Source organism: Ailuropoda melanoleuca, chromosome 8 (assembly GCF_002007445.2).
Source record: "Ailuropoda melanoleuca isolate Jingjing chromosome 8, ASM200744v2, whole genome shotgun sequence".
Taxonomy (NCBI): domain Eukaryota; kingdom Metazoa; phylum Chordata; class Mammalia; order Carnivora; family Ursidae; genus Ailuropoda; species Ailuropoda melanoleuca.
In genome coordinates, this window is record NC_048225.1 from 63,314,280 (window position 1) to 63,335,359 (window position 21,080).

The 21,080-nt window shown below is 41.9% G+C and overlaps 1 protein-coding gene across 3 annotated transcripts in view; it reads right to left on the reverse strand.

The window, feature by feature from the left end:
• Window positions 1–11,531, reverse strand: part of NVL (nuclear VCP like) — a 114,886-nt gene extending 103,355 nt beyond the window's left edge. For 2 of the 3 annotated variants that reach the window (XM_034666592.1, XM_011228917.3), the window contains exons 1-6: window positions 11,399–11,531; window positions 7,955–8,028; window positions 6,172–6,224; window positions 5,990–6,089; window positions 2,105–2,162; window positions 1,073–1,327 (exon numbers count right to left, since the gene is read on the reverse strand). In XM_034666592.1, coding sequence (XP_034522483.1) covers window positions 1,073–1,327; window positions 2,105–2,162; window positions 5,990–6,089; window positions 6,172–6,224; window positions 7,955–8,028; window positions 11,399–11,455 — 597 coding nt within the window. In that variant the 5' untranslated portion in view covers window positions 11,456–11,531. The remainder of the gene's footprint in view (window positions 1–1,072; window positions 1,328–2,104; window positions 2,163–5,989; window positions 6,090–6,171; window positions 6,225–7,954; window positions 8,029–11,398) is intronic. The other variant, XM_034666593.1, reaches the window with a different exon arrangement.
• Between the last annotated feature and the right edge of the window lie 9,549 nt (window positions 11,532–21,080).

Consider the following 21,080-nt stretch of genomic DNA (forward strand, 5'->3'; position numbering starts at 1 on the left):
TAGAGAAGCCAAGAGAGAACGAGAGAGAGAGAGAGAGAGAAAGCACACACACGCACGAGGGGGGGCAGAGGGAAAGACAGAATCTCAAGCAGGCTCCAAGCCCAGTGCAGAGCCCTATGTTGGGCTCAATCCCAGAACCCTGAGATCATGACCTGAGCCAAAGCCAAGATTCAGACGCTCAACCGACTGAGCCACCTAGGTGCCCTATTAGCTCCATTTTAGCCATGGAGACACTATTAAACAAACCGAAGGTCCTGCTGACGTTCTAGTGGAGAAAGTCAAAGAAAAAACTCAATGAAACAATTACACAGTAAGTTCTAAGTGGTCCTAAGTGCCTGATGAAAAGGAGATGAGCAGGGTCAGGAAAAAGCATCCAACGACGTGGTATTTTACACGTCAGGGAAGGACGCTGCCAAGATTACAGGGAAACAAGATGTGAGTCACTGGAATCTGGGGACAGTTCCAGACAGAAGCACAAGGGCACATGCCCCAGGTGAGCGTGTGTGGCGCATTCTAGAAAAAAGGCAAGCCCACGGCAGCCAAGGAGATGACTGAAGAACCAGCAGAGCAGCGGCGCACACACAGGCTTCCCTGGCCACTGTAAGGCCTTTGATTCCAGACTGAATAAAGCCACTTTTAATACATGAATGAGAACAATCTGACTCGCAAAAACCACAACTGTGGGGCTCCTGGGTGGCTCAGTCAGTGAAGCATCTGCCTCCAGCTCAGGTCATGATGTCAGGGTCCTGGGATCGAGTCCCACATCGGGCTCCCTGCTCAGCGGGGATTCTACTCCTTCCTCTCACTCTCTCTCAAATAGATAAATAAAATCTTAAGAAACAAAACAAAACAACATCTGTGTGTGGAGAATAAACTGGGGGGAGGTTATTTTAGTAGTTAAGGCTTGGACCTGGACAGGAATGGTGGCAGTAACAGGATGTAACCACGTTCTCCGTGTGCTTCCAAATTCCCACACCCTTCATGAAACACAAGAATCTGCTGATGTTACATTCAGTGAAAAGATGGTAAAGCGCTCTGACTACTTAGGGCTAAAATTCCACTACAGAAATACCTCTATCTCAGATCCTGGCTTCTTATGATAACTCTTCTCGTCTGTCACGTCTGTCTTTACACCAGTTCTGTCGATAAACCAGCCTCCCTCAGAACCTCTGGCCGGGGCCTTCAATGGGACGGAGCCTGTGTCAGAAGGCGTCCATGGGGTCGAGCCAGTGGTTTCTCTGGGCTCCATCTCAGGAGCACTTGAAATGGAATCAGGATGTCCTTTCCGATATAAGGAGAGCAGGGAGCTGTTCATGTGATTTGCTGCCTGGCAGAAACACGATATTAGCATGAATCACTGGAAGGTACTTGTGGAAGGCTAGTCACCCATATATTCCATTTCCCGCAGCTCCTCTTATAGCATTTCAGCCAGAAAACACCGAGGTCCAAAATAAGACGCTTCACAAGCACACATTTACTGTTCATAAGTGATGTCCCCCCCTCACCTCAAGATAATGCACCAATTCATAAACGGAACTTAAACAAAACCAAGTAAGTAAGCTCGCTTTTAAAAAATACAACAGAATCATGTACGAAAATGAGCTGGTTGTCGAGGAGAGTCACTACTATCCTATCAATTCAATACGCAATCAGATATAACCCATTATCATCCTGACTTTGTTAAATTAAAAAACTGAATTACCACTGGGGAAAAAATAAGAGTAAGTTACAAATCATCTAGCATACTATTTCTACATTTCCCTTTAATCAAAGCCTACTTCTTGGTAACGCCAGCCTTTTGGGAGAAGATGTATCCTTTTCTCAATTTTTACTGTTAATTCCCCTTTTTCTTCCCATGTGCCCTTATTTCTGGCCACTCTTTTCCCCTTTTTTCCCTATAAAATAGACTATAAACACAAATACTGAAAGGATAGCCATCCAGAGAATTCTTCAATGCTATACACAGCAAGTATTCAATTATTTATTGATGGAGATGTTCAATGTCTCTGATTCTATTCCATACTGATTTTTTTAAAAGGAGGGTTCATAATATGATTAAAAAAACAAAACAAAACAAAGTGAGTCCATTAAATGTCTGGCTTACCTGCGGATCTGGGGAGTCTTCCATATTTGAATCGTCATCTGAATAGCTTTCAGTAAACCTCAGTAAGAAAAGGAAAAGAAACATTTTAAAGGCTTTTCTCCCACATCCTAAATAAATGACTACCCCAAACAAGAAATATACTAAGGTGAACTATTATGGTGATCAAGGGTCCAGGCTTTGGAGTTAAGAGAAATCTGGATTCAAACTACAACGCTGCTGGTTACTAGCTTCTACTTAATCTCTGTGAGGATCAGCTTCCCCATCTATAAAGAGGGAGAATAAATAATGTCCACCTCAATGGGTTATTAGAGGATTCAATAGAAGCTCGCCAAGTCCTTAGAGTACATAATAAATGCTTAATACGTTGTGGTTGTCTTAATCCTAGCAATAAAGAAAAGTGAAATGCAAATTCCTATCAGACCCAAGGGTCTCATTAGGAATATCAGACACCAAAAAAAGGAAATATTCCAGCAAGCCATAATTAAGTAACTGTGTAACAAATTCACAAATTCCACATGACCCAGCCATGTGACCAGGTGGAATTTTCCCAAGTCTGTCCATGAGAAATGAAGGTACAAAGAGGTTTTCTATCATACAGTGAGGAACAGGCATAAATCCTAATAACTACAAACTGAGAATGCAATGTCAGTTCATCATAACCCAGAGCTGATATTTAATAGCTTCAAGTAACAATAGGACCCTGCTACTTAATATCTTAAATATCTTTACCTAAAGATTTATTTAATCTAAAGATTAAAATATCTCTAGAAAATAATTAAGAAAAGGACTCTTCCTAAGTGAAAAGGTTTACATGAATGCTATGAACCACCTTTATAATTAAGACATGAATTCTTTTGTTATTCATTAAATTCTAATAATGTAAGTTTGGACATTTCTAATCAATGTAAAGAAGGTGGATTATTCAACTATCTGGAAAAAAAAAAACACATCTTGCCCTAGGAGTCACACCCTACAAAATTAATTACAAATGGATTAAAGAGGGGCGCCTGGGTGGCACAGCGGTTAAGCGTCTGCCTTCGGCTCAGGGCGTGATCCCGGCGTTCCGGGATCGAGCCCCACGTCAGGCTCCTCTGCTGGGAGCCTGCTTCTTCCTCTCCCACTCCCCCTGCTTGTGTTCCCTCTCTCACTGACTGTCTCTATCTCTGTCAAATAAATCANCACATCTTGCCCTAGGAGTCACACCCTACAAAATTAATTACAAATGGATTAAAGAGTTAAATGTAATGCTATAAATAAACAAGGAAAAAATATGGGTAATTATCCCATATGCTCCTGTGATAGAGGTCTTTCTAAGCACATCAGCATCAACCATAAAGGAAAAGACTGACAGATCTGACGAGGTAAAGATGTAGGACTTCTCTAATCAAAAGACACTTTAAACAAAAATAAAAGACAAATGGCAAAATGGAGCAATCTGTAAAACATATAAAAGGAGGTGCTATTTTATACAAATGGATCTGACAACTATTATGGAAAATTCAAATACCTCTCAAATGAAAGACAAAACCCATAAGCAAGAAACTAACAGGAGGGGCGCCTGGGTGGCAGAGCGGTTAAGCGTCTGCCTTCGGCTCCGGGCGTGATCCCGCGTTATGGGATCCAGCCTCACATCAGGCTCCTCTGCTATGAGCCTGCTTCTTTCTCTCCCACTCCCCCTGCTTGTGTTCCCTCTCTCGCTAGCTGTCTCTATCTCTGTCAAATAAATAAATAAAATCTTAAAAAAATAAAAAAAAGAAAGAAACTAACAGGAAACATGAAACAGTCAAAAATTTAACCTCACTAGTTCTCCAAAAACTACAAATAAAAATATATCAATTTTGGGGGTGCCTGCGTGGTTCAGTCACTAAGCATCTGACTTTGGCTCAGGTCATGATCCCAGGGTCCTGGGATTGAGTTGCGCACTGGGCTCCCTGCTCGGCGGGGAGCATGCTTCTCCCTCTGCCTCTCACCCTGCTTGTGTTCTCTCTCTCTGGCAAATAAATAAATAAAATCTTTTTTAAAAAAATCAATTTTTTCCCATGAAACTGGCAAAGATTAAAGAATAGTACCACTAGGACCACAAGGGTGCAAAGAAATGCACAATTTATACAAAGTTGATGGGAGTATGAACCCAGGCAACTTTGTTTGGAAGACAACTCCAGATGTGCCAGAAATCTCAAAAATATATCTTTAAGCCCAGAAACACCACTTCAGGAATTAAACATTAAAAAACCAAAGAAATGTATACAAACACACATGTGCTAAAGAATTATTTACTACACATACGATAGTGCAAAACTGGAAACAACCAAATCTCCACGAATACAGAACTAGTTAAGAAAATGATGGTAAATCCAAATGAAAAGGCAGCAAAGTGAAAAGGAGCTACCAACAAAGATCCTATAGACATAAAAGAAAAATGAGAGGATATCTTGAAAACTTCAGGCCAACAAATTCCACACCTTAGCTGAAATGGACACGTTCCTTTATTTTTTATTTTTTAAAGATTTTTTAATGTATTTATTCAACAGAGATAGAGACAGCCAGCGAGAGAGGGAACACAAGCAGGGGGAGTGGGAGAGGAAGAAGCAGGCTCATAGCGGAGGAGCCTGATGTGGGGCTCGATCCCACAACGCCGGGATCACGCCCTGAGCCGAAGGCAGACGCTTAAGCGCTGCGCCACCCAGGTGCCCCGGACACGTTCCTTTAAAAGTACAATCTACCGGGGGTGCCTGTGTGGCTCCATCGGTTAAGCGTCTGCTTTCAGCTCAGGTCATGATCACAGGGAGCCTGCTTCTCCCTCTCCCTTTGCCTCTCCCCTCTGCTCATGCTCACTCTCTCTCTCTCAAATAAATAAAATCTTAAAAAAAACCCAACAACACACAATTTACCAACACTGATAAAAGAAGAAAAAGAAAATAGGAAAAGTCCTAGATCTAGCAAAATTAGTTACCTAAATCCTTTCCAAAGAAGCCTCTAGGCCAAGATGAATTCTAGCTGAAGTCTAACAAATTATTTAAGAAAGAAGTAACAGTAACATTAACTTTTTCATCAAATACAGACAAAAATACATTTTCCAACTAATTATTATGAAGCCAGTATAACCCTAATATCAAAATCTGATGAAGACGTTGCAAAAAAGAAAAAATTCAGACCAATATGAATACAGACATAACCATGTACAGAAAAAGATTAACAAACAGGACTTAACAATATCTAAGAAGGATAATACATCAGGACCAAGTAGGGTGTATCCCAGGATGCAAGACTGGCTTAACACTCAAAAAATCAACGTAATTCACCAAACTAACAGAACAAAGGGAAAAAACCATCACAAAATCTTTCATTAAGTGCATAAAAAGCATTTGGCAAATGTAATACCCATTCATGATAAAAACCCTCAATATTATTTCTTAAATGACAAAATTAGTTGGTACCTTTTTTACGCATCTGGCATTGTATTAGGGCAGAGAAAAACAAAGATAACGAGACAGGTCTGTTGCAGATACACACGTAACAATCTCAACACCATAAGACAAGCATCATAACAAGTATCTGTAACCAGGAGTTAAGGAAACATGCAGAAGGGCGTCTAAGAAGGCCCAAAAAAGACACTGACATGGCCGTTTGAGGGCTGGGTGGGAGTTCATGGTGGGGAAATGAACACTCCAGCTACAAAAAGCCACTCATACAAAGGCACAAGAATGTGTCCTCTGTAGGCAACTGTGAGCATTCAGCAGGCCTGAAGCAAAGGTCTAGAGACGTTAGGTAAGTATTACATGTGGCCTTGCTGGCAATGAAGAACCACTGAAAATTTTACAAATAGGAATGTAATGTGATTGGGTCCATGATTAAGAAAAACGCCCCCTTTTCTGTAATCCTTACTCATTATCCTCTTCGCCTTGTCTTGCTCTTTTTGCCAGATGTTCATCTTCTAATTCTGTTAGATTCTTAAGTTCTTTCTCACTAGTAATTATGTTAAATACTGAAACAAAAAGAAAAATGTCATGAGCTAAAACAATTTTTTAGCTTCATTAATAATTCATCTCTAACGCTAAAAGACTCACCTTTTTCTACCTGAATCCTAAAAGCATTCCTTTTTCTTCGACCATAGTCTACACTGAAAAACATAACAAGAATCTCAGTACAGTGGTCTCCACCAACATTTTCCCATTAAACTCAGTCTAAATTGATCACATTAATTTGCACAAGTATGTAAGTATTTCACTGTATTCACCCCGACCATAAGCTTATTTTCAAGCAACTTGTGAGTTTACATTTTCACTATGGTAAATTTTTCTTTTTCTTTTTTTTTTTTTAAGATTTTACTCATTTATTTGAGAGAGAAAGAGAGAGCTCGCGAACAGGAGGGAGGGGCAGAGGGAGAGGGACAAGCAGACTCCCTGCTGAGCAAGGAGCCTGATGTGGGGCTTGATCCCAGGACCTTGAGATCACAACCTGAGCTGAAGGCAGACCTTTAACTGACTGAGCCACCCAGGAACGCCATAAATTTTTCTTGATTAGAGATGGGGTTACAGCATCAGAAACACTGGCAGCTTGTACTGGAAGAGACAGGAAGGATGAAGCAAAGGAATGCTGCTGGAGTTCTGGGATTCTACAGAATGGGCCATCAGCTGTGGACACAAATGACCCTTCAAAGAAAGGGATAAATGACTCTAAAGGAAGCTTAGAGGTTGGAGGGCTGCGACCACCACCTTGGGCCCAGGGAGCCCAGGTCCAGGGAGCACACTGTCTCCTCCTCGGATCCAAAGGACAGGGTGGCCATCCTAGTGGGCCCACAGGCCAGAGCACTGAAGCAAATTAATCCGATATGATTGGTGTTTTTAAAGAGTAAGAGGAGTGCCTAGCTGGCACAGTTGGTAGAGCACGAGACTCTTGATTTCAGGGTTATGAGTCTGAGCCCCACATTGGCTGTAGATTACTTAAAAATAAAATCTTAAAAAAATAAGAATAAGAGATTAGAATACAGACAGACGCACAGAGGAAAGACCACGTGAGGACACATAGAAGACAGCCACCTGCAAGCCAAGGAAAGACCTTAGGAAAAACCAACCCTGCCAGTGCCTTGATCAATTGCTGACTTCCTGCCTCCACAACTGCAAGGCCTCAAACTTCTGTTGTTTAAGGTCTCCTGCCTCTGATACTTTTTTATGGCAGTCCTAGCAAACTAGTATACTAACAAGAAGAAAACAGAGACTCTGAAATACACAAAGTGGTGGTAATTCATGGAGTGAGGTATCAGGAAAGGTGGGGTTAGAGACACAAGAGAAAAACTGAATCGTTAGGGGGAAGCCTGGAGACATTTCAAGGTAGCCAGGAAGCTCGGGGAGATCATGCCTGATGGTTTTAATTCTGGAATGAGACAGGAAAAGAGGCAAACTCCTTTTTTTTTTTAAGATTTTATTTATTTATTTGACAGAGAGAGACAGCAAGAGAGGGAACACAAGCAGGGGGAGTGGGAGAGGGAGAAGCAGGCTTCCCACAGAGCAGGGAACCTAATGTGGGGCTCAATCCCAGGACCCAGGGATCACAACCAGAGCTGAAGGCAGATGCCTAACGACTGAGCCACCCAGGCGCCCCAAGAGGCAATACTCCTGACCAGACTGTAAGGTACTGAAAGAGAAGAAGCAGCCATTCCCCTTAGTAACAAGGACAGCATCTTGCATATAACAGGTAATTGATAAATCTTTGTATAAAGATTCAATTGAAATTGAATTCTAAGCTTATGGACTGGTGAACGAATGCCAGCAGGAATTAATATCAATTAGAAATTCGGGCAGGATGGAAACTAAAAATAAAGACAAGAATCTGGAGACTATAGCTTTTTACCTGTACATTCTTTGTAAATCAGATGCTAAGACTCCAATGTCCACGTATTTGCCACATCTGTTACTGGTGAGATACTAAAACAGAAAATATGACAAACGTTCAACTCTCAGTATTTCAAACTCAGTGATTTTAATCGGAGATTGAGCTATTCAAACATGTTATGCTTTAATGTACACTCTTCATTATTAAGTGTATCAGACACATAAGAAAAAATCACTACATAATTATCAAGCCTGGAATTAGAGAATTTAATTAACATTATTAATCACTATGACAGCACAGTAACAATAACTAGAATAGCTATAAGGAGGTAGTAAGTGAGGGCTTATTATATCCTAAATTCCCAAATACCCCAGAACAAAGCACTAAGCTCACAAGGGCATCAAGGGCTATTTAAATCTGAGGGAGCATCATAATATTTGCCAGCTGTCCAACACTGCAGGAACTTCTAGCCTGAGACAATTCATGGTTTCAATATTAAATCACCTTTTGATGATGTCAGATCTTTGCAGAACTGGGTTTTCAGCAGTTGCTGTAAGTAAATCCCTTGCAAAAAATTAATGTGGAACAGGAAATGACAGTGTCAGGGTCAATCTGACCCAACGGGCACACAAACCCCACTGGTTAAGTGTGACTGTTTAAGAATGGAACACCACTATATTAATTTTCCTTCTATTTTTATATACCATTTTTTCAAAAGGCTACTAAGTTATTTGGATTAAACAGTCAGGAAGCGGCCTGAACCTAACTACTTAATAAACTGAGTAGGTATTACTTGGCCTAGAGGCACCGTGAAAAACTCCCAAGAAACTGAGGGCTCCGTGCACCTGTTGCAGGGCCTTTGACACGTTCTTCTAGCAGCACTCACAGTCCCATGAGGGATGTTAGTTTCCCCCATTTTATAGATGGTAAAGTCTCAAAGAAACTTTAAAAGATATTTACTTGGCAGCATGTAAATTACAGGGCCAGATTTCAAACCCAGAATGTCTACCAACTTCCATGTTTCAATGCTTGCTGGTCATCCAGTCAAGGTATACCTGACTTCAGACAGCAGTTTCTTCTCAAGAATCCTTAACAGGATAATGGTCTCGGCATAAATGCCTCCAGTGACAAGAGACCAGGTATCCAAAGCAGACTGTTCTAGTGAATCTTCCCCTTCTCTGGATTCCTAGAGCACGCTGTCATTTACTACAGTTAATTCTGACTTAGACATATTTGTGTGCATCTCATATCCACTACAAGTCAAACAGTTTCTTGATGGCAGCAGAAACACAACTTTAATCGGCTACATTTGGGGGTGGTCTGTTATGCAGCAATAAATAACTGATATGCTTGTTAAAAGGAGACAAATGTACTACTTGTGGGAAAAAGTCTAAAATATACCACTAAGTGATAAAAAGCAGAATAGATGAGCCTGTTCGTGTGAATATATATACACATATATATAGACATAAGTGCACACATGCGCACAAAATTTTAAGATAAAATAGAAACTCACCACGGGTACCCCCATCATGAAGATGAAGGAATTCTTTTTCTTTTATGCCCCTCTGTCCCTTCTATTTTAAACCATAAGAACCTACTGTTTTCATAATGAGCCAAAACAAAAGCAATAGAGAAAAACAGATAATGTGAAATGGTGAAGAGCTGTGAACGGCCACTGGATTCTGCCATTAGGAGCGAAGGTCCTGTGCTTGGCATGTCTGAGGTCAGTGTGGTGAGGACGGTGAAAGCAAGGGGGACAGCAGAAGGAAACAGGAGAGGCACCTGGGTCGCTCAGTCGGTTAAGTGTCTGCCTTCGGCTCAGGTCATGATCCCGGGGTCCTGGGATGGAGCCCTGTATCGGGCTCCCTGCTCAGTGGGGAGTCTGCTTCTGTCTCCCTCTCTGCCCCTTTCCCTGCTCATTCTCTCTCTCACTTTCAAATAAATAAATAAATAAATAAAATCTTAAAGAAAAAAAAAAAAGAAGGAAACAGAATAAAAACATAGACAGGGGCCAGACTATGTCGGACTCTGTAGGATGGGTTTTTCTCTAGATACTCTGGGAGTCCACCGAAGGGGTTTTCTGAGCAGGGCCCTGCCAAGCTCCCTTTAAAAGGACTTCCCTGGCTGCCCTGCGAAGAACAGACCTTAGGTAGAACTAAAAGCAGAGATCAAAGTGGTTTGGGCTACGATGATTGGAGGCACAGTCGGGAAGGAGGGGCTGGGTTTAGAATATATTTTGATGGTAAAGCCAGATAAATTCCTGACTAATTGGTTACAGAAAGAGAAACAAAGGGGTAGTAATGGTTGTTACAGTTTTTGGCCCTGACAACTGGATGGATGGTAGTGTCATTTACTGAAATAGAGAACATTAGGAAAGGATGTGTTTGGAGAATATCAAAATATTCAGTATGGATATGTTGTGGGAGATACCCATTAGACATTCAAGGGGAAATGTCAAGTAGGCAGCTGGATATTCAAGATAAAATCCACACTGGACAGATGAGTCTTGGAATATATAGATAGTATTTAACATGAATATACAGGGACACCTGGTGGCTCAGTTGGTTATGGGTGGCTCAGTTGGTTAAGAGTCGGCCTTCGGCTCAGGTCATGATCCCAGGGTCCTGGGACAGAGCCCCACAGCCTTGGGATCCCTGTTCAGAGGGGTGTCTGCTTGTCCCTCTCCCTCTGCCCCGCCAACTCGTGCGCTCTCAAATAAATAAAATCTTTAAAAAAATTAAAAATAAAGTGACTATATTTTCATTGAATTTATGTTTATATATTCATAAGTATATTTATATTGAATTTTCTATTTATAGTAATTTTAGTGAATGTATAGATACAGATAGTATTTAAAGGTTTTAGACCGAACAAGATCACCTAGAAACCAGGTAAGAGGAGTATGAGGATAGAGAAACAGCACAGGAGCTCTGGGCACTCCCAACACTTACTTAGTGAGTTTGGTAGGAAGAGACCCATCCAAAAAGGAGACTACAGCACTGACAAAGTAAAAGAAAAAGAGAAAATATAGCTCCCAGAGTGCAGAATCAAGAGAAATCTCTCCGTCCTTCTAAGACTGCTTGCAGACTGTGCCACTGCAAGACATTTACCACACATCGCTTTCTACAGATGAATACAGAAATGAAAAACCCGGAGGCAAAGAGCCTATTACACTGTCAGATCCAGGCCAAGCACCCGCCCCTTCCCCGGCTCCTCCCGGGCTGCACCCGTCCCCGTCCCGGCTCTTCCGGGGCTGCACCTGCCCGGACCCCGCTTCTCCGGGGCTGCACCCTCCCCTTCCCTTTCTCCTCAGGCGCTACACCTGCCCGGACCCCGGCTCCCGGCAGCCCCGCCGCGGCGGAAGGGCGACCCGCGCACAGCCCAGGACACGGGCCTCGGCCGGCGGCTGGTCCCGGCTGGCCTGGGAGCCCCCGAGAAAGGGTCGCACCCAATATCCACCTGCACGACTCGCTGCTTCAGCCTGTTGTCCACGAACCTCCCGGGTCTGGGCTTCATCGCGCGCCTCAGGGCTGCGGCAGCGGGGCTGCGGGCTCCACGGGGACCGGGGTCCTCGCAGGGCTGCCCGCGGCGATCGCCGGGCCGATCGCCCCGCCTGCGCCCGCTCGCCCGCCGTCCGCGCCATCCCCCCCGGCGCTGTCCCACCGCGAGTGAGGAAAACGCCCCCCGAGAACAACGACACCTGCCAACATCAGTGACTTTCTGGGAGTCTTATTTTGCAGGCTTGTCTAGCGGGCCCTGGAGGACAAAGACCCCTTTTGAACACGCTCAACTTTATTGTTCCCCCCTGTGCGGACACGTGTGCGCCCGGCGGCTGCAGGGACCTTCCCGCTCGCGTCGCTGGGCTTGGGTTCCTGGGTCGGGTTCCGGCCCCACTCTGCTCGATGCACCGTTAGTCTTGGCCCCAATTTTAACGGACCCCAAACCGAGAGACGCCTGGGACGGTGAAGTCGGGGTAAAAACCCGGCGCCACCTAGCTGGGGAGGGAGGCCCTACCTGGGCGTCGGGCCTGGCCGGCAGGTGTGCATAGGGGACTCCCGCGTCTGTCGCGTTTTGGAAACCTGGCCGTCTTGCGCGATTTTCCGCCGCCGGTTTGTCCGGCATGTCCAGTACAGGACTACAGCTAGACCTAGAAGCTGCCCAGAATTTTGGTAAACGTCACTATTTGCTCATGAGATTTTATTATGCAGTTAAGAAGACACAAAGGGACAGTTAACGTTAACACAACCACAGAATTAGGGGCTGTGTTTCTGTGTGCTAGCTTGGTTCACCGTGTTTTCAAGATTCCCATTTGAGGTCTTATTTGGCTTATGACAACAGTGTTTATTAAGGTTGGGGGGGAGGAGGTGGAATTAGAAGCTGTGAGATGTTAACCCAGAACCGGCTTCTTACTCAGGATGATGCCGGAGCAGAAGGCTAGCTGAGGACAAAGCACCAGCTGACACCCTGTAAACTACCCCCCCACACACACACACACTCCTGGTTGGGATGTGTGTGACATTCCTTCAGGAAACTCCCAACTGTCTTCTGATTAATGCCTTGCTAGAGGGAAAAAGAGCCTTAACCTGACAACAGCCAGGCCTCCTCCCGTGTCCTGTGAGTCTTTAACACATGAAAATACTTTGAAACCTCCCTTTTTCTTACTTAACCTCCCGCAACTCCCAAGTATGTAATCAGTCACCCCTCACAACCCCAGTGCAGCAGCTCTTTCTGCCCATGGATCCTGTCCCCATGCTTTAATAAAATCACATTTTTGCACCAAAGATGTCTCAAGAAATCTTTCTTGGTTGTTGGCTCCGGAACTCAGCCCGCCGAAGCCCACCCATAATCCAAAACCACATCAAGGATACCACAGGCTTGTTTTCCCCTCAGAGTTCAGATCACATCACTGCCCTTTTCAATGGTTCTTATCTGTACCCTGAATATAGATTCTCACTCTGATACTCAAAACTTTGGTTAACTTGGCTCCAGCTTCATCTACTTATTCACTGCCTTTACTGGGTCAGTCCTGAAGGGCTGCTGTGTCACGGGCACTGGTCCAGCCAGAAGAAACAGATTCCTGCATCTAGGAGATGTCAAGTTCTACCAGAAGGTAATACTTATGCACAGCGCTTTGCTTTCACTGACATTTCCTCTTGTCTGCAATGCCCTTCCTGGCCAGACTGTGACTTCTCTAGAATCCTAGCTAACCATCTCCCTTTTGGCCTTTCCCAATATTTACCTTTGTCAAAATCTTCACCCATTGAATGAATATTCAACAAAAATTTGTTGAGTGCTTGCCTGTTTCAGTCCCTGCCCTGTCCTGAGTCTTGTAGGAAAGAGCAAAAGAATTATAATTGTACCTTTTTATAACATCTTTTTTTATTAGATTATTTATGTACTTGATTATATTAAACTTTAGCAAAGATTTCCTACAGTAATTAGCACAAATAGAGTCAATGCCTAATAACTGTTTAAATGTATTTTAGTTGTGAGCATGTGAAATGTACCGCATGGAATAAAAAGGGGCTGACAGGCCCAACAGCATCACAACATACACGAAGCAACATACTTTGTTAGTCTGTAATTTAGGGTTGGCTTCATGGATGTGTGACTTGTGCCTTCACAAAGGCCTTAGTGCTTAGAAGATCCCCACACTTGGTTTAATGGTCTGCTGTTGCCATCTTCACATTTTTTTCTTTCTTTTTTTCCCCCAAGTTCAGGCTAATGGGGATCATCAGTGTCTTTGCCCTGAGATCATCAAAAGTCATATGTCTAAGAATCTCTAGTGGCAAATGGGAACGTGGTAAGAGGGCCAGAAAAGGGACCTCACTTATGAACCCTAAGGAAAAGAAAATATACAGCACCCATACAAACCAGTCCTTGCTTCTCCCTATGGTTTATCTGTATTATGGGTTACAAATGTATTTTTAAAAAATATTTTGCTTGGGGCACCTGGGTGGCTCGGTTGGGTGACTGCCTTCAGCTCAGGTAATGATCCCAGAGTGCCAGCATCGAGTCCCATGTCCCGCTCCCTGCTCAGTGGCAAGCCTGCTTCTCCCTCTGACCCTCCCCCCTCTCACGCTCTCTCTCGCTCACTCTTTCTCTCTCAAATAAATAAAATCTTTAAAAAATTAAAAAAATAAAAATATTTCTCTTAACATAATAGTATGCACAAGTGTTTCACCATGAAAAGCATTGAACATTTTAAATATGTGATATGAAATGCACTTCACTAGTTATTTTTATTGACCATATTCTTGCCGACTCTAATTTTATTAAGAAATTAAACACCCTGGGGCTCCTGGATGGCTCAGTCCATTAAGCGGTTAAGCGTCTGCCTTTGGCTCAGGTCATGATCTCAGGGTCCTGGGATGGAGCCCCGCATCCGGCTCTCTGGTCAGTGGGAGTCTGCTTCTCCCTCTGCCTCTCCCCTTGAACATTCTCACTCTCTCTCTCTCTGTGTCAAATAAAATCTTTTTTAAAATTTTTAAAAATTAAAAAAAAAAGGAAATTTAACACCCTGACACTGTAGAATTTTAAACTTGTTCTTTTAAAAAATTTTTATATGGCTGTCAAAGAAAGGTGTTACTTTTAATAAATATAGTATTCCTCATTGTTCTGAATCAAAGCATTTTTTCTTTTTTTTTTTTTAAAGATTTAATTTATTTATTTGACAGAGATAGAGACAGCCAGTGAGAGAGGGAACACAGCAGGGGAGTGGGAGAGGAAGAAGCAGGCTCATAGCAGAGGAGCCTGATGTGGGGCTCGATCCCATAACAACGGGATCATGCCCTGAGCCGAAGGCAGACGCTTAACCGCTGTGCCACCCAGGCGCCCCTCTTTTTTTTTTTTCTTTTCTTGCCACATAGTGTTTCCACCTCGAAATTCTTAATACTTTTTGAAGAAGTGTCCCCTTATTTTAATTTGCACTGGGCAAAATTCGCAAATTATGTCACCCATACAGACCTGAAGTTCTTTCCAGGACGCCAGCTTCTTAAAGGCAAGCAGTATGTTTTTCACCTCTTTTGATACTAGGTATCAATAATGGTATGCTTGCCTGGTGATGGGTATTACGGAGGGCATGTATTGCATGGAGCACTGGGTGTTATGCGCAATGAATCATGGAACACTACATCAAAAACTAAGGATGTACTGTATGGTGACTAACATAACATAATAAAAAAATAAAATAAAAAAATAAATGGAAAAAGATAATGGTATGCTTGAACATTTTCTGCTGCATTTTTTCTAGTAATTACTGCCCTCAAGACAAATTTCCAACAATTCCACTGTTCGGATTGTACCGTGCCATACATCCAAACCAAAAAGATGACTTGAGAGTAACCTGAGTGCGTATGTATGTGAAGAACTGCCTGCTGTTATGGAAATGTCTGCTGGTCAGCAATGGTATAACCCCACCTAGCGGTAGTGGTATATTTCACCTTCCGCTCTTCACACCTCCTTCCCAAACTTTTTTCTGGGAGGTGCTTTATAATTTGGGTGATCTAGTCCTGACTCAGAATAGTCCTGATTTTTACCTCTTAATGCAGCATAATTATTAATAGTGTAGTAGTTTGTGGAAATAAATGAAAATCACCCAAATGAGAACAGGCAAAGACTATTCAGAGCTCACCATAGCAAAGGTGGCCACCATCATCACTTGCGTTCTGGCAGAGGCTCGAAGGCAGGCAGAGGAGTGGCCAAGCTCTGTTCCAGGGGCGGCTTCCGGGGGGCCCTGGCTGGAGGCTGTTGGCCTGGGGAAGCTGCAGGACGGCCGACTAGAAGCAGGGTGTCCTATGTAACTAGCCAGGGGCATAGCTTTGGCTTTCTCTGGCTGGTCCTCAAATTGGAAGTAGGGACAAAAACCAGGGAAGCTGTCAGTTGTTAATGGAGTCCTGGCCATCTGGGGCCTGTTGTTAGAGAATTTATTGTTTGGCCTCCTGGATTGTTTGCTGGAGTAACAGTCTGACGTTCTATGAACCTGACAACTTGTAGATAGCAGGCTGGCTTCCTGGGACAGATGCGGCAGAGTGAAGTCAGAGCCCTGTTTCTATATAGGGTCTGGCTGTTGTTCATTGTATGTTTGGTTTCTCACCTTGATCTCTGAGAAGGGTCCAGTTTGGACAATAAATGATGTGGTCACCTCCTGTACAATAGGGACATGGAGAAAAGGGGAGAGAGTGGCCTAGGAGAGATTTATTACCCAGGTTCACGAGGGAGGCGGCCTGCTTGCTGGAAGCTAGAGACTGAGTCTGTGTCCTTGTTTTCTGGGGTTCAGGAAAAAAACTTTGATTTACTTTATCTGGTAAAGGCTAATAATTCCGTTTGCTAGTAAGATTGGTCCTCCCTTGAGATGATTGCCTCATTCATGTCCCTATTTTAAGTAGAATGAAAATAATATTTCCAGCTGGCATTGTATGCATCAAATCTACAAATGTTTATTGTCTACTCTACGAAAGGTCTGCTACCTTGAGAGAGTGACAATCAGACAGATACGGATCTGGAGCTTAATGTTCTGATGAGAGGGGCCGGCCATAGGCTGGCAAAACAATAAACTATAATTGGAATAATGAGAAATAACAAGGATTTCACAGCCCTTGGAGTAGTCCCTTTCATAAGAAGGTGTTCGATGGAGGAACATGGTGAAGAAAATAATCAGAATCCTGTGGTACGGAATAACAGAGGGAGCCTGCCTCCAGCCAACCGAGTGACCAGGGAAAGACTTTCTGAGAACGTTACATTTAGGAACCTTGAGGTCAGCAGGTGTCGGAAGAGTTTCCGGTAGGGAGAGTGTGCAAAGGCCCTGGAGCCTTTGACCTTTTCGAGGAGCAGAGAGAAAAAAATAAACTTCTTTCTTGTTTACATCACCATCGTTTAAGGTTTCTGTCATTCACAACCAACATTAATTTGAGCAATTGTAGGTTATTTGGAGGAATTTCAAAAGTTGAGTCTAAGATTAATGGGAAAGAACAAATGGCCCAGAAGAGCCCAGCGATTCCTGAATCATAACTCAGCACATCACTCTTTCTTTAAAAACTCTGTTGAGGGGCGCCTGGGTGGCTCAGTCAGTGAAGAATCTGCCTTCAGCTCAGATCATGATCCCAGGGTCCTGGGATCAAGCCCCAAGTTGGGCTCCCTGCTCAGCAGAGAACCTGCTTCTCCCTCTCCCACTTCCTCTGTCAAATAAATAAAATCTTTAAAAAAAACACTCTATTGATGGATCATTTATGTGTAATAATATGTATCCATTTTAAGTGTATAATTTAGTGATTTTTAAAATTGAGGTAAAATTTACATAACAAAATATTCATCATTTTAACTATTTTACAGTATGAAATTTAGTGGCATTCCATACTTTTGCAGTGCTGTGTAAGCGTCACCACAATGTAGTTCGAGAACATTTTTCTCAGCCCAAGAAGAAAGACCATGCCACCCAACCCCTCCCTTTCCCCAGTCCCTGGAAACCACAAAGCTTCCGTCTGTCTCTACGGATTTGCCTGAACAAAAAGTCCCCATTTCCCCTTTGGCCCAGACCCTGGAAACCACCATTCTATTCTGTTTCTACAGTGACCACTGTAGATCCTTCAAATCAGTGGAATCGTATAGTATTTATCATTTTGTGGCTGGTTTATTTCAATTTAGTATAATGTCCTCAAGGTTCATCCGTGTTATAGTATGTGACAGGATTTCCTTCTTTTTAGAGGCCAAAAATATTCCACTTTATTTATATACCACATTTTTTAATCCATTCATCCATCAGTGGACGTGTGGGTGGCTTCTACCTTCCTGCTATCTTGAACAATACTGCAATCAACAGGGGTGTGCAAATATCTCTGAGGTCTTGCTTTCAATTCTTCTGAAGAGATACCCAGAAATGGGATTGCTGGATCATATGGTAATTCTACTTTTACTTTTTTTGAGGAACTCCATACTGTTTTTCATAGCGGCCACACCATTTTGCATTTCCACCAACAGTGCGTGGGGGTTCCAGTTTCTCCACATCATCACCAACACTTCTGATTTTCTGAGTTTTTTGTTTTTTTGTTTTTTGATAGTGGCCAACCTAATGGGTATGAGGTGATAGCTCATTATGGTTTTGATTTGCCTTGATTTGATAATTAATGGTGTGGACCATACTTTTATCTGCTTGTTGGCTATTTGTATGTCTTTTTTGGAAAAATATCTGTTTGAGTCCTTGCCAATTTTGTAATCGGGTTATTTTTGTTGTTGTTGTTGAGTTGTAGGAATTCTTTGTGTATTCTTGTTAACCCTGTATCAGATGTATGATTTCAGAGATTCTCCCATTCCATAGGTTGCCTTTTCACTCTGCCAGCTGTTTCCATTGATGCATGGGAGTTTTTAAGTTTGATGTTGTTCCGTCCATTTTTGCTTTCATTGTCTGTGCATTTGGTGTCATATGCAAGAAATCACTGTCAAATCTAATGTCATGAAGCTTTCCTGTATGTTTTCTTATGGGAGTTTTGCATTTTTCTTTACTTTTAAGAACAATTTTCTGGATATAGAATTCTTGGATCAGAATTTTAGGTTTTTTTGTTTTGTTTTGTTTTCTTCTTTCAGCACTTTGATTCTGTTATCCCAGTATCTTCTGGTCTCCAGGGTTTCTGGTAAGAAATCAGCTTTAATCTCATTGAGATTTTGAGTCTAATCTTACTGAGATGCATAAATAGTCACTTCTCTCTTGTTGCTTTCAGTATTCCAACTTTGACTTTAAAGAGTTTGATTATATTGTGTCTTGGCGTGGACTTTTTTGAGTTTATTCTGCTTAGGATTCCTTGAGTTTGTTGGATGTGTAGATTCCTGTACATATTGGTCATTATTTTTTCAAATATTCTTCTTGTTCCTCTCTCTCTCTCTCCTTTTCTGGCACTCCCATTATACATATGTTGGTATTTGATAGTGTCCTGCAGGTTTCGTAGGGGCTGACCATTGTTCTTTATTTTTTCTTTCTTCCTCTTAGACTATGTAATTTCAATTAGTCTATCTTCAAGTTTGCTGATTTTTTTTCTGCCTACTCAAATCTACTGTTGACACCCTGTAGTGAATTTTTCATTCTAACTCCTTAAATCCTATTTGGTTTCTTCTGTTGAAATCAATATGAGTCCTTCAACTTTGGTGTTGTTGGTTTTTTTTCAAAATTGTCTTGGCTATTGTAAGTCCTTTGCCTTTCCATATAAACTTGAGAATAAGCTTTATATTAATATTAAATCCTACTATGATTTTGACTGGGATTACATTGAACTTGTAGATCAGTTTTGGAAGAATTGACATTTTAACAGCTTTGAGTCTTCTAATCCACGAACATGGTATATCTTTTTACGTCTTTCTTGATTTATTTTATCAATGTTTTAATCACATGCAGGTCCCAGAGATATTTTATTAGATTTATCCCTAAATATTTCATTAGATTTATCCCTAAATATTTCATGCTTTTTTGGTGATATTGTAAGTAGTAATGTTTTAAAATTTTGATTTCTGTTACTTGGTAATATAAAAATGTAATTGATTTTTCTGTATTGACTTTGTGTCCTTCAAACTTGTTAAAAAGACAAATCTACATAGACAGAATTTATTTTCTCCTTTCTAGTCCATACGTACTTCCCCCCTCCCTTATTGTACTAACTAGACAGCAGAGGACAGAAGGATGTACAACTGAAAACAGGAAGACTAAGTGAATGTCTTCGTACATGAAACCCCAGCTCCATTTCCCCATTTATTTCTCTCAAAAATCTGGCAAGGTTGGCTTATACTCTTTCAGGCAAGAGCTTGGATTCTTTCTGGACTAAATAAAGGGCCCTAGGGAACAGATCACATTTGAGGGGTGAGGGTCAACCACTGACCAACTTGGTTACCACTGATCAACGCACAGTGAAACCTGCTAATCAATCACACCTGCCCATTTACACTGAGCTCTCAACCATTTTTTCTTGCATTTTTAAATGTAACATATGAACAAACTGTCAAGGATTTAAGTTAATCTCCAACATGAAATATAGACCAAAACAAAGCAATGGAAAAAAGAGAAATTAGAAGAAATAGAGACAATGCACAGAGCAAAATATGTCAAGTATATTAAAATTTATATCCTCTTAGAAATGAGAAAATACTGTATCACTGAAACAAGAAAAGTATACTATAAACAAAAACAGAAGAAAGAAGGATCTCTTATAAATTAAAGAGATGACAGTAGATAAGCTTCATCAGAAGGTTTATCCGGTAATGTTGAGGAATTCCCATAGGCAGTAAAGCAAACAAACAAACAAAAAACCGAATAAACAAAATACACAGGGATGGAAATAGGAGAGGAAATATCCTGGATCTGGGAGTTCCCAATGTATGACTAAAAGATGTTTTATGAAGCAGGAAAGTACCAAACAGGAGTAAATAATAATAATAATAATAATCAAAGGGTGCCTGGGTGGCTCAGTCAGTTAAGTGTCTACCTTCGGCTCAGGTCATGTGGGATCCAGCCCTGAATTGGACTCCCTGCTCTGTGGGGGAGCCTGCTTCTCCCTTTCCTTCTGCCACTCCACCTGCTTGTGCTCTCTCTCTCTCTGTCAAATAAATGAATAAAGTCTTTAAAAAAATAATCAAGCGACCCTCGAAAATTTATCAAAACTGGAAGGCATGTGTTTTCATAATCAACCAGTGAAGCACAGTGAAAAAGACATGTTATCATGACATTTCAGAATGTCAGGGAAAAGGGAAGAAGGTAAATCTTCTGGGGAGAACAGACAGAATACATCCATAGGATCAGGAATTTTGTTTTATTTTATTTGTTTATTTTTGGTTTTATTTATTTATTTATTTTTGTTAGAATCAGGACTTTTAGAGTGGCAAGAAATTTTCAACTTGTGCACTAATATAAGCAAGAAGACAAGGGAGCAATGCTGTCAAAATTATTCTGGAAAATAATTCCCAACCTGTAATTCTATACTAATTCGAACTATCACTCAAGGTAGGAATAGAACAAAGCTAATCTCAGCTAGGTCTCAAAAATTTATATGCATGTATTCTTTATCTAGACTCTACCAGAGGAAGTCACCCAACAAGTGAGGAAACCATTCAATTTGAGAAGAATGTGTATTCTGTTGGATGGAGTCCTCTATAGCTGTGAATTATA